Source organism: Accipiter gentilis, chromosome 6, assembly GCF_929443795.1.
Source record: "Accipiter gentilis chromosome 6, bAccGen1.1, whole genome shotgun sequence".
Classification (NCBI taxonomy): domain Eukaryota; kingdom Metazoa; phylum Chordata; class Aves; order Accipitriformes; family Accipitridae; genus Astur; species Astur gentilis.
Genome location: NC_064885.1, coordinates 16065341 through 16078644, shown reverse-complemented (window position 1 = coordinate 16078644; position 13304 = coordinate 16065341). Strand labels below are relative to the sequence as shown.

At 46.6% G+C, this 13304-nt stretch overlaps 1 protein-coding gene across 7 annotated transcripts in view; it reads left to right on the top strand.

Moving 5' to 3' along the window:
- The window catches only part of VPS8 (VPS8 subunit of CORVET complex), an 84510-nt gene extending 71571 nt beyond the window's left edge, over positions 1 to 12939 (top strand). For 4 of the 7 annotated variants that reach the window (XM_049802309.1, XM_049802311.1, XM_049802308.1 and 1 more), the window contains 3 exons: positions 139 to 307; positions 11336 to 11416; positions 12148 to 12939. In XM_049802309.1, the coding sequence (XP_049658266.1) occupies positions 139 to 307; positions 11336 to 11416; positions 12148 to 12297 (400 nt within the window). In that variant the 3' untranslated portion in view covers positions 12298 to 12939. Of the gene's footprint in view, positions 1 to 138; positions 308 to 746; positions 853 to 3060; positions 3775 to 7336; positions 7461 to 11335; positions 11417 to 12147 lie in introns of those variants that run through there. The other 3 variants (XM_049802310.1, XR_007506285.1, XM_049802312.1) reach the window with 3 other exon arrangements.
- Positions 12940 to 13304: the final 365 nt, after the last annotated feature.

Genomic DNA, 13304 nt, shown 5'->3' with positions numbered 1-13304 from the left:
AGTGTATACACTGCTGATCTGTATTTACAGATCAACAGCCTTGTTTTCCATTGACCAATGATTTCCCCTCCAAAGTGTGGAGCTGTCAGGCTGTGTTGCTCTGCTTTTAAGCACCCAGCAGAATTCTTCTCTTTACAGCTGTGGCCACTTGTACCATTCACTGTGTCTGCTGAGTAAAGAGTGCGGTACGGTAACTAAAGGCTTGATGAGGTGGATGTGCTATAAATGCAACTCAAGTAACAAGGGAGGAAAACTGAGTGAGAACTTCTCAGAGCTAAAAAAAGGAAGGGGAGCATCCTTGGCACAGGTAAGGTTTGTGAGGCAGTTTCTCTTCAAGTAAACTTCAAGCAGTGCTTATAGACTTTGTCACTTTGTTCTCCTGTCTGTCTTTGCTTCCAGACAAGCCCATGATTAGTAACTGTCAAACAGCATCAGCAGCTAACTAGTCACATGTATGAATGTCATTTTGTTTTGGCGTGGGTATACAGAGCTGTGGAAGTAATAGAAATGTGTTCATCCAGAAGGTCTGGGAACTGCTAGCCAGTGTAAGGGGAAGCTGGATGCTTGCAGCTGATTGCCTGCTAGATGCATCCACTGCTTTGTCTTGTTTGTGAGAGCCTGGGATGGGCCGTTGGAAACAGTTCCTTTCAAACTATTTTTAGGTGTGTTTTACATAAAACTTATATGAAAAGCTGGCATGATCCTTGTGGCTGGATCATAGAGCCTCTGTTCCACCTTCTTAACAGATAACCTGGCTCTGGGTAAAAGATCTGGAACTGATTTGACTTGCTAAGTGCTTGCATGTGTTTTAAGAAGCCTGCATGTAAACAAGACTGATGCAGCTGGATTTGGGTGAGAGAACAGATAATTAGTTTGTATTTATTGTCAGTATTTGTGTGCAAGAAATTTCACCAACCCTAATTCAAACAGAAGTTCAGTCTCAATATGCATTCTTCTGTTTTTCCCTGGCATGGTACTGTGGATTGTAAGCAAAAATGGCAGGTAGCTTGTTGGGATGTCTTTTAGGGGTATTGCACTGTGGGGAGCTGAACTCCACTGCCCCGTGTTCTGGCAAAGGTAGTCATTGATGACCATTTGTTCCTAAATGCCTCAAGGCACTTTGTGCATTTGTCACTGCACAGATGCATGCAAAGCAACGTTTTTCCACTTCTGAAACCAAAGTAATTCAATCTTGGAGTAGGTTTTTATAGTAGTACTTTTGTTTTCTTCTAGCAGATTATTTCAATTTCCGCCAAATCAATTCTGATCAAAAGATAGCTAACAGCATTAGTCAACTTCCATCAGCTTCTGTATTAACAAAAAAAAAAAAGCTTCCTGCTTAAAGGGAGACTTGGGGGAAAAGTAATCTCTGAGAAATGTATGGAGCGCTACACAATCTTTGCAATCAAATTGTGTTAGTTTCTTATATGATGACAGAAAGAAAAGCTTTCCCAGGAGATTGTAAATTGTTTGTGGTCCAAACAGTCTGCTTACAAATGCTCATCATTTTGTGTACTGTCCTACCACAGTAAAATATGGATACTGGCTCCAAAGTTAGGCAGATTCAGCAGCCCCGTATTTTACCCTCTACACTTCTGCTCCAAAGGAATGTGTGCAAATGGGTGCAACAGACCCAGTTTAACTTTAAAAGCTAAAGGCAAAATTAAGTACTAAAACTACGTTCATCATTAAAGTGCCTGACATTTCATTCCAGCACCTTACAGCTTGGTTATCGCTGGATTTCTCATGGGCTAGTCAGACAGAGAACCCCTGTGTCTCCCCTTTAATACCAGTCTGGGCGTACCCTGTAGCAGAATGAAGCGGAAAATGCTCCAGATGACATGGGAATGATTGGTGCAGGGAGAAGATGCTTCCCTTTATTTAACTGATCTGTCTGTAAAAGTGAGGGGTTGGCTGGGACTCTGGGCTTAAAGGGAGATGTGGAGCGACCGGATGGGGAGGAAAAGGGGTTACAGCATGGATCATCTAGCGCTGGCTAGAAAATGTCCATGCCAGACCATCTGAGAGTGCTGAATGGTTCCCTGCTGTCTGTCACGTGCTCTTGGCAGAGAGGGCCATCGCTTCCTGTTCCATACAGCCGACCCAGCACAGCTTGGTTCTGCCTCATCAGAGCCCAAGCACCCCTTCAGGCCCCCCCACTTCCTTCTCCTGATGTTCCAGATCCTCTCCAAGTTTGTGATGTTCCTCATATATTTAAATTATAATATGTAACTGTTGTGCTCGCATGTGATTAAACTGTTGCACAGTCAGATCTTTAAAAAGCTGCATATATTTAGATTTGGCAAAAGACTGTAAAATCTCTAGCTTTTCCAGGAAGTTTGTTTGCTTAACAATTGCCACTCAGGGGTGTTAATTAACCCTGTGAGGCAATGATTCATTTGGCCAGGCAATAGTCTGAGTTACAGAACAGACTACTTCTCGTGGGGTAAGTGCTGGGAATGCGAAGCAGAGGAGATGGATGTGCCTATTACCCGGCTCTACTGGAGCCAAAAGCAGAAGGGTGAGGAGGGTTACCTGGAGCACAGAAGCTCTTGCTGGAGGATGGTTGGTGCATGCCAGTATGGTAGGGTTTGGTCTTGTGCAGCCTCAAGTAAATTTAAGCAGAGAATTAAGCATGAAAACAGCTAAGCTCCCCATGCTTGTTTTGCCATGACACTGGTCTGTGCAGAATTGAGGTCTGTTTGAAAGGTGCATTTTCTATGGTAGCCTGGTGGATGATGCACGATGCTGGAGAGGAGAGGTGTGGGCAAGCAAAGGGGACTGAAGGAAAGGGGAGACTGGTAGAGGTCCTCCCCACTTTGAGTCACATTCATGTGTTCCCAAGGGTCCTTCTCAGCCTGGGTCCAAGATAGAAGAGGTCACTGGTCTCTGGTGCCACCCCAGGCACAGAAGGAATTTATTTCTGTTTGTCCAAAGGTTTGTTCAGCCTTTTGGTGCTGCAATTCTCTGGTGAAGGGCTTCTCTGTGTTCCCCCTCAACTTTGCTGACACGGGGCAGACCCAGAGGTCTGTGTTGGTCAAACTGCTCTTGCTTCCACAGCTGGTGTTTCTGCAAACAATGAACAGGAAATCCCAGAGGGAGGTTATGCGAACACAGTTGTGATTCCAGCCCTGCCTTCCCTAGACTCCAGAGAGCCAGCTCCGAAGCTTCTGGGACATTTTGCATATAGATCTGTGGGGAGGCTATTTCTTTGCAACCACTTTGAAGACCCTGGAAGCTTAGTCCGTCTCTTGGCAAAATCTAATGGGTTTTTTTGTTTTGTTTTGTTTTTCCCCATAGTGCAATCTTCAGTTTAGGTATTTATTTTCTTAGCAAGCCTTGAATTAGGAATAGATTCATACTGAGAAATGCCACTGAGCATCTGGAGTGCATTTCATAGTACCAATTCTGCTCTGCTGAAACAAAGACTGTCAGTTTGAATTTTGCAATGTTGTTGAGATTTATATGTGAAACGACAGCTCAACAGACAGTGTTTTCTCTGTCCCTGCTTTGCATGCATGACTTCTGTAGCAATTGCCTTGAAATTGGGGGAGGTGGAGAGATGCCACAAGCCAGCACTGAACCGTTATTGAATCTGGTGATAGCACTTATTTAAATGGAGCCTTGCTGTGATGAGGGCTTGAGACATTCTGCCCCAGCAAAGGAGAATAGCGAGAAAAGTGCAAAGGGGCTTTTCCTCTGGTTTTGCTACCAAAAGTTTGTGCTTTCTGTGTTATCCCCTAACCTTTGCTGTCTTCCCAAGGGTAATCTTCTGGGTCTAAACTGGTCATATTTCCTGTCTTCCTTACCTTATATCATACCATAAATGACTGTTAAAAGAAATGAAAGCTTGTGTGTTTGTGGTGGTTTTTTAATCCGATTTAAAACTTGCAGTGCTTTTTTGTGTTGTGGTGTTTGAAATTAACTGAGGCATATTAGGTGAAAGGCACAGTAGCTGGGCTTCTGCCTAAATGCATAAGTGAAATACTCCTGATATCTTAGTCATTGATCTCCAAAACTAATTTGCCTTGTTTCAGTGAGCTAGTTTGTGTTTTCCATTTATTCTGCCAGCCTACATACTAGGGATCAGGGAGAGGGACACAGTCTTGGCTCTTGGGCCATAAGCTCTGCAGAAAATGCCATGAACCCCTAAGCTGACATGCTCTGGTAATTCCCTGTTTGAGAATGTGCCTGAGTTCTAAGGGCATCATTGTTAGAGCTGTCCAGATGGCAAATATGTTTTATTCAGGAGTTTAATCCTGTCAAGTCACGCCAGGATGGACAATGAATGTGATCCATAGTTAATCCAGTTTGTCAGACTCTACCTTTGAGCTCTGTTCTGCAGCCTGCCACCAGCATCTCTCTTTGCAATACAGCCTTCCATCCAGCCCGGAGCTTCTTGACCAACTTCCACCTGTGAGGTGTTGGTACCATAGGGTATTGCTGAACTGAGATGTTAAATGTCCCTCTGCAGCATGTCTGTGTGCCTTCTACTGGGTAAGAATGAAGGTTTAGGACTTTTTTTTTCGCCAATACTTATTTTAGAGCTAGGGAAATGTCACATGACCTCTATCAATCAGTAGACAGAGCCAATTTTACTGTTGTCAGTGTAGTGGTGACTGTCAGTTATTAGCTTGACTCCCAGCAATATTAAAATTTTCCAAGGGCTTTATAACTTTGAAAATATCCAGGTGTGATTCCCCCACTTTCCCCCCAAATGACACCAAGCAGTTACAAGGTTGTGCATTCTCCACCGTAGAGAATATTCCCACATATGTATTAACTGAGAAAATGCCTGGTCCTTTAGCTTTGGAGTTGGCTTTGGTGGTAGATTCCTTAACTTCTTCAACAATGTGTAGGAAATCCATGTGAAGAAGGAACTAGAGACACTTTGTACCATTGGCTTCCCCTCAGCAGAACATCTGTGTTGTAAGATTTCTTGTAATGTATTGGAAACAAAAGTGATTCAGTAAGAAGAAAACTGAGTGCAGCAGTCTTAACTAGCAGGTAGAGGAAGAGTGGCACCAAAGCTAAGACTGAAAATAAAATACAGATTTAAAAAAAGTAATTTCAAACCCAAAATTGTCCTTTAGCAGCTTTTAAATCAAAACTAACTGTTTTCTTGGAGTCATCATACTGGGGCGTGGGTTAGTTTGTTTTGTTGGGGGGTTTTGAGAATATCAGACTGAATTGTAATTGTTTCCCCTGGCCTTCATATATAGTAATCTGTAGCCTGGCAGAAGTTTTGCTTTTACTGCTTACAATCCAAAGTCTTGCACTCTAGGACCTGTGAGAGGCTAACATGAAGTAAAGACAGCTGACTTCCACACTGCCTAAGGGAAAGACCAGGTGGACTGGCTACCCTGTGCTCCCAGGATCACTTGGGGAAGTGGTGTGTTCTGGTTAAGAGAAAAGATGGCAAAATTTCAGTGGGTAATCTTTGCTTTACTTTACATCTCAATTTCGAAGAAACTATTCCTATGGTTTGATGAAAATGTCTTCCCTTTTAATGAAACATTTCGTATGTAGGAGGATCTGTAGAACAAACTCATTTAAATATGGTGACAGATGCTGGGCTGTTGCAACCTGTTGACATTCCCACAAACTGCATCAGTCACTGTTGCCAATAGTTATGTGTAGTTTAGCACAATGCTTGACAGCCATATATCCGTCCTCCAAGGAACCAGCACAGCTTGTTACACACGTCTTCGCTGTGAAATTGCAAGCTTTCAGTCTGTCTTTGCAGATCTCCCTTGGAGCACAGACAAGAAAGAAAGCGTGTGACTTCCCATCTGCTAGGAGAGGCTGCTTTTCCAGACCCAGGGCATGCTGGAGAGTCAGTACGCTGCACTGTCAGTAACCTCTGCCTGTGGTGCTGTGCTTGCTGCTGCTGGAGGGGGGCAATTGCTGCTCCCCTCCATGGTTTGTACTCATTCCAAGCTGAGAAATAACAAAAAGGCCAAAGGGTTAAGAAGGGTGCAGATGACTCCTTTCTTTTGATGTTCCTCTGAAGGAGGGGAGCAAAATAGATAGAAGCTGAGGTTTTGGTTGTTCATAGTCCCCAGATGGGACGGTATGGGAGGGAATTGTGGCTGGTTCAGTGGCGTTTGCTGTAGTCAAGGGCGTCACTGGCTGTTCTGGAGGGTGGCTTTCAGATATGCAGGTGGCAGATGATCATCTGTCTCTTGCAAATCCCTTAAATGGAAAGCTGCAGTTTCCATGTCATGCCTTCCGCCCCATTCCCTTTACCCTCATGTTGCACAACAAAAACAGTATGTTCTGTTGGTTTATATGTGAATCGAGCATAGACAGGCTTGGGCAGCTGCAGCTGAGCACCCAGGACCAGAGTTGTTCTTAAGCACATTGTAAACTTCCCTCCTAAACAGCAGTAACAGATTTCTGCATGGGTGTCAGGAGCTACAAAGGGGACAGATAGCAGAGGCATCCGCTTGGGTTTTCTGTAAGGCTTGGGGTCACGTTATCAGTAAGCCTCTAGCAGGAGGGGTCACTAATCCTTCTTGCACCAAGTAGGACTTCTTCCTTTTTCTACATGTCTTTACCATCCTTTTCTCTCCCCAAACTCCTGCCATTGAGAGAACACTGCACCTCTTGAATCTTCCGTGGTTGGCTCTTGTGGGATGCTGTTTAACAGCCTCTTAGCTCATGCTTAGAAAATGAATTACTTGCCTTCATGCATGACGCTTCTGTCCTCTTGGGTTCAGGCGCTGAACTGAGATGAGCCTGAGCACAGGCCTGTTGTGCATCATCTTTATGTAATGTTTAATCCATGTGCTGTCATGCTTCCCTCAAAGCCTGCTACATTATAAATAAATATCTCGTCTGCTGGGCCATAGTGTCCAGTGAGGATATGTGGGTTTTGTTTAATTAATCCTGAACAGCGTTATTGCTCCTTTGGCTGAAGGCATCAGTGGAACTCCAAGGGAATATTCCAACAGTGCCTGGTGTAAGCACGACCTGCTAAACAGACCAGCTAGCAGAGGGAGAATGGAGGTATGTCAATGTGTTTCTAGGTAGTTAATACAGACAGTTCTCCTTCCTCCTCTCTGTTACTGAAGTATCTCATGTTGCAGCAGCAGTAAGTCTATCAGAGCACAAATAAGCCTGTCCTCTCCCTTGCCTTGAGAGGTTTGCTCCTTAAGTTCAGCTAAGTTCAGCTGGAAATAAGAGACATCTGCCTTTCCCATTCTGTTCCTGAAGACATCAGAGGACAGAGCTGTAGCACAGACCTGTGTGACAGATTGCTTCTGCTGTAGCTGTGCTGAGGGAAGGCTGCTCTGATGGGCTTTGGTGAGTCAGTGCTTCTGTTTACTTGCAGACCACAGGTCCTGGTTTGCCTGCCGCTGCCGGCCCCAGTGGTATTGGCTGCTGCTGCATCCAAACAGGAGCAGGTAGGGCCTGGCCTGCTGCCAGGGGTTTCGCTCATGTGTGTGCTAGCAGAGGTAAGTGGTAAAACACTGTGGAGGCTGGTCTCAAAGCAGCGTGTTCTGTTGCCATAGAGCAGCTACAGTGGCTCTGGGACTTCCTCCCAGCAAAGGTTTGTCCACTTGCTGCATTCCACAGAGTGACTTGCAAGACTCTGTTTCCACCTCCACAGTGATCGTGATCGGCTGGTCTGCATCCATCCTGTAGAAGTGGTGCATTGCTCTGCAGTAGCTCTGCAGAGGTCTGCAGCAGCATGCTTTTGTTCTACAAGTGATGTCCTGAGGTTTTCTGAAGTCCATTAACAATTTTGTAATGTTAGTGTCATTCTAGTGACTTTGGGCAGAGCAGCTGCCTGCCTTGCTTTCTTTTTGGTTGATTGTTCCAGATTCCTGGGACTACCATGAAAACACCAGGTCCTTATCCTGCAGAAGAGAAGTAGATCTACTTAGTTTTACATTAATTGGCTCAGCTCTCATTACAAAACTCAATTTGAGTACCTTTTGGAAGGCTACTTGAGCCATGGTGAGGTAAGAGCTGCAGGGGAGAAATGGCAGAATGTGGACTTGGTGTCCATTGCCTGTGGATTTGGCTCTGAGGGAGGTGGGTGTTGCTTTTGTTCCTAGGAATCCCGAAACCTTCCCCAGGACTTCTGGCTGTATCTGCCCTGTGTTACAGAGCAGCCCCCTGGGGTAATGTGGTGCTCTGATGCTCTAATTGATGTAGCAGTATCTTTTGTGGAAGGTATGGCTCTGAGAGACAGCGCTTAGATGGATCTCTTGGCGTGACTATTAACTGTGCCTCTGCTTACAACTGCTGTATGATCTGCTTTGCTTAGGCACTAGCTGATGATGGATTTTGTAGCTGTTAAATTAAAGATAATTGCAGGCTTAGGAGGGCTGTGTGGTGACTACCGGAGGTGGGTGGAATATGTGCAAGCAAAATGTGCAATGGAGATTAGCATTATAGTGGTGGGATCTGAGAACTGTAAAACAAAAAGGAACCTTTCTTCTCTGTGCTGGCCCAGATCCTCAAGGGGATAAATTGTGTCTCTTGGGTCCTGCGTCTAGTCTGAGGCCTTTCCGAAGGGGTGTAAGGATTTGGCTGAAAATGGCTTGGAGGTGCCAAACCACTTCATACTGATCTTGGACAATAACGAGCGGGCTGGCCCTGCAGTAGCACTGGAGGCAAGAAGCTGTCTTGCAGGGTGAGCGAGTGAACCGAGTGGATTCCACTAATGCCTGAGTGCTGATGCTGGACTCTGAGAGCCTCCCTGTAGCTTCTGAATGAAAACATGCCTTTAGTGACATGGTTAAAAAAGGAAAAGGCCTGACAGCAGTTGTTTCCATGACAACAGAAAGAATTGCCTGCAATATTTCAGCTCATCAGCCTGGAGAACAGTCTGATTGATAGTTACATACGCGTGGTAGACAGATAGCAGAAGAGGGGAGGCCAATTATATCACATTTTCCTTGTCCTTGAATGCCTGTGGCTACAGCAACTGTGGAGGGCAGTTTTTCCTTGCTTTTTGTTGTTTTTTTCCAAGTGAGAATGACCTGCCTGTCTCTTGGAAGTGCCTGTACAACCTGCCAGCTCCAGATATGTGACCCTCACTGTCATAGGCTCTCTGTGCAAAGCCTATGCTGTGTGTGCAGGAAATATGGACAATTGGCTCCTTGATTGGTGATTAGCAAATAGTTATTTACAATATAAAGCATATCTTGGAGCGGGAAGAAGTTTGAGCACATGCTTCCAGCATAAGTTATCTGCACTCAGGACATTCCTCTCTTCTCAGACTGTCCGATAAACATCTCAAAGGCAAGATGTACATGGCTTCAGGAGAGTAACAGAATGATTCGGGCTTCAGGAAACCTGTGGTGGGTTCAATGCATCTTCCCTCCAACCCACTGCGGACTGCAGCTTGTCATCCACTTTGGGCAGGGCTCCTCAGAAGGGCCCTGTCCAAGAGGCTCTTAGCTCTGCCCAGGACATAGCGTGCTCCTCTGGGGCCGTGAGATGGAGCTGTAATGCAGACTGCAGCCCCCCCAGGCAGCAGCAGCCACAAGCTGTACCTTAAACCTGGGCAGCAGTGTACCCCAGGCTTAGGATAATTATCGGAGTGTGCTTTCTAGGGTGTTTGCCAAGTCTTGCTGGCTCTTGTGAAGAGCCGACAGCAAGCTCTTCCAGAGAAGCTTGGGAGCCAGTGTGCAGTGCCCCACACAGCACCACGTTGCTGTAGCATGCGCTTATTTCCCCGAATAGGACTGGGAGTTATCTTCACAGAGCTTTTGAAGATGCTGTTTAAACACACCATAAAGCATGAGAAATACAAAGCAAGCTGAGTGTGGCAGCAAATGCACGGCAGCAAATGCACGGCAGCAATCCCCAAAGGAGAATGCCTGCCCTTGGGAGAAGGGCCTCACTGCTGGTAGGAGCCTGTAAGTGCAGAGAGGAGCACGCTTGTGCATGACCGGGAATGTTCCCGACTCCTGGTGACCCTGCCTGAGTCCAGAGGAACAGTGAAGCCCCCTCTGCCACTGTGGGGCCAGGAGTTCAGCCTCAATTCCAGTTGATGGCACTTCTTGAAGGCAGCAATACTAGTTCTTCATGTTGGGCTTGATCCATTGCCAAAGAGAGTTTAAAGTAAATGCAACTCCAGTCAGTATCCACTGGTAGGACTGTAGCATTTTGGGTTAATAGCCCTTAGGAAATGTATTTTGGGAAAAAATATTTGAGAATGAACATTGAATGTTCCCTCAAAAATAGATTCTCAGAGACAACAGATGCCAGATTGCTGCTCATGAGGAGGGAGGCTGTTCTCTCTGGCTCCTGTTGTAGCTTCTTGATGATGCTTTTGCTTTGGAATATGAGCAGAAACATTCAAAATAGAAACATTGTGATGTGATAAAATGGAACAAACCTACAAGAATCTGTGATGCTCTGTCATCTCTCCCTGGGATGTGTAAATGATGCCTTTTAAAGCAGTTTGAGTATATATGCAGCCCTCTTTGCGTTAATGCTTTTGTTGCAGGCTACAGTCCCCCTATTTGCAATTCTGTTTGCTCTCACCTACAGCTCTGTAACTGCCCCGGTGCTGCTGGGGTGACACTTACCCTTGCACCTAGCAAAGGTTGATGCTGCTGTGCAGTACCGCAATGTCTGTTGTGTCTGGTTTCTCAGAGGACGTGGCTGCCACTGATGTGTGTTGCCTTGCCTCCCCCCACCCTTTCCCCCCCTCATTTCCTAGCTTTTAGTCTGTAACATCCTACTAGGGGGGAAAAATGGACCTTAGGAGAGGTACCATTAGTATATAATAGTCATTGGCACAGTAATCATTCCCCATAACAGCCATGCACAATCTGCGCCCGATCACGGCATGCTGCAGTTGGTGCTGTGCCGGGACCCAGTAGGGAGGCTGAGCGGGGCTGGGGGACACTATCAGGAGATGACGAGAAAGGACTGGGGGGAGCTGCTGCTGCCTGGGGAAGAGCCCTGGAGAGGCTGCTCATCCACAGAGACCCTTTACTTCTCTTCCCAGCTGGCTGTGGGGGAGTTTTCCCATTCCTTTTCTTTCTCTCTTTTTCTGCCTCTCCTCCCCCCCTCCCCCTTTTCTTCTAACTTACTACTGTTAGTCTGTCTGCCATCAGCTACAGACACCAACAATAAGTCATTGTGGATGTAAGGGTATCTCTGTCCTTTGTGCAAGGATATTTTTTTTCCAAAACAAAGGTGCACACAGTGGTTTAAAGCCAGAGGAAAGATGGCTAAAAAAGCCTCCCCAAAGAGGCTACAGACTGGCTGCTCCAGAACCACGGACAGGAGCAGGGATCAATTTCTGTGTATATGAACTTGACATCTTGTGTGTTTTCTGTATAACTCTCACTCTCTTTATCAGGCAAGTTCAGAGTCTCTGTTGGATCCTCAGCAAATCCAAGCTTTTGACCAACTCTGCCGACTCAACCGAGGAACCTCCAGAGTACGTACCACCTGTTTTCCTTTCGGTTTTAAATTGGTGAAGGGTATTTTGCATGTTGTCAAACCAGATACTGGCACTGGCAGCATGGGTTTTGGCTTTTCTCTTGGGTTTTGTTTATTGCTGGCAATTTACTGTGCGTAGAGCTGGCTGTTTCACATCACAAGGCAGCCATGCTGCTTCTGACAGAGCTGGGGAATTTGCTGGCAGTGAAACCATGGAAATGCCTCTGGCTTTGGGGCTGGGCCTGAAAAGTGTCTATGGTGTGAGGTTTCTCAGGTTCTTTTTAGATTTGCAAATAACCTCCCCTCCAGACACTGTGTGGCTCCTGTGATCACACAGAAGTGTCCCTCCTCGTATCCCTCATGTTATCCCAAGGAGAGTGCAGCCTCCCTCTGTCCCTTGCATTTTCCTTGTGCCTCCTGCCTGTTTTGGCTGCAGTTGTTGGCACTTTCAGCTCTTTCTGGGATTGTTTTTCAATTATGTAACTTTCAAGTAACCTAAAGACACCTGGAAAGTTGTTTAGTTCAGGACTGTTGTCCTGCACTGAGCTCTATAGGGTCACTACATACCATATATACCCTGTTCTTGACATGTGTTAAGGTTTTTCTAATTGCTGCAGGAAAAAGGTGAGCCCCGCCATGAGCACTTTGTCTTTCTGCATCTTGCACAAGTGCTTCTAGGCAATCTGCCCAGGCTGCCGGACAGTAATCTGTCTGGGTTTTGTCTTGTAGCTAGCTCTCCTGACAGAACTGTCTCGTGGCCATGGTGGTGAAAAGCACGGGCTGCTCAGCGTTTCCCATGGTGACCCAGCCACCAGCAGTGTCTTCCAGAATGAGAACTTCAAGCTCCATCTGGCCCCCCCTCCGCTGGCTGAAGACTAGTGCTCCTGCCTCCAGCTTCGGCAAGGCCACAGTTGGTTTCAGGTCTTGGTGCTGGGAAGCGTTTCCATCACAACACTGGACTTTCCCCACCTCTGCTGCCTTTCCCAGAACCTTCTGTGCTGTGTTGAGTCTTGCTAGGTGCTGGTGGGTTTGTAGCAGTGTGTAATCTCCCCAGCTCTACTGCTGCTTCTCACTAAACCAAAGCAGCCATGGGGTAGCTGGGCTAGAAGCCGTGAACTCTGGGGGCAAAACTAAGTGTGCTGAAGTATCACACAGCAGTGGGCTACCTGCACTGAGCCGGAGGCTCACGGCAGCACTGGTAACTTTGCCAAATAACTGACTCTGCTCCGCTCCGTTGGAGGAGTGCAGCCTGTCCTGTGCCCAGAGCCTGTGTGTCACAGTGCTGTGTTGTTTTTGTGGATGGGTACCATACCTGAATTTTAACTGTGGTACTAGTACAAGCAGTTATTCTGCTAAGGCCTGGCCCACTGGCTCGTGGCAGCAGCCATGGTGTCTGAGGGCACAGAACAGGCAAAGCTTGAAGAGGCTTGAAGAATGCAGAAGATGATACATGTTGTGAGCAAACTAACCTGTGCATGGTGTGTTCCTATGAACTTCCATTAAAAAGGCCCTTGGTTGATCTTTCCTGTGTGAGCTGTGTGCACAGGGAGCACGTAAGAGGCCTGCTGGTCTGGCAGTGCTGCTGGCTGCTGTTTTCTTAGGACAGTTGCCACTGAACTCTGCTACAGAAAGACGCATCTTGTCACTGCGGGTAAAGCCCAAACCTCCCCTCTCATCTTGTACCTATGTTGGGGGAGGATTGGGGAGAGCGTGTGTGTGTGTAAAAAGGTGCTGCAAGCCCTTGGGGGCTGCAAGGGGGAGAGGATCAGTGTGATGGGTGCTGACGGTCAGAAAGGTTTGTCACTACTAAGCTCAATGCACTGTTTTGCAGTACCAAACTGGGCAGTGTCCCTTCCCAGTGGCACCTTTATTGCTCTACTCACACA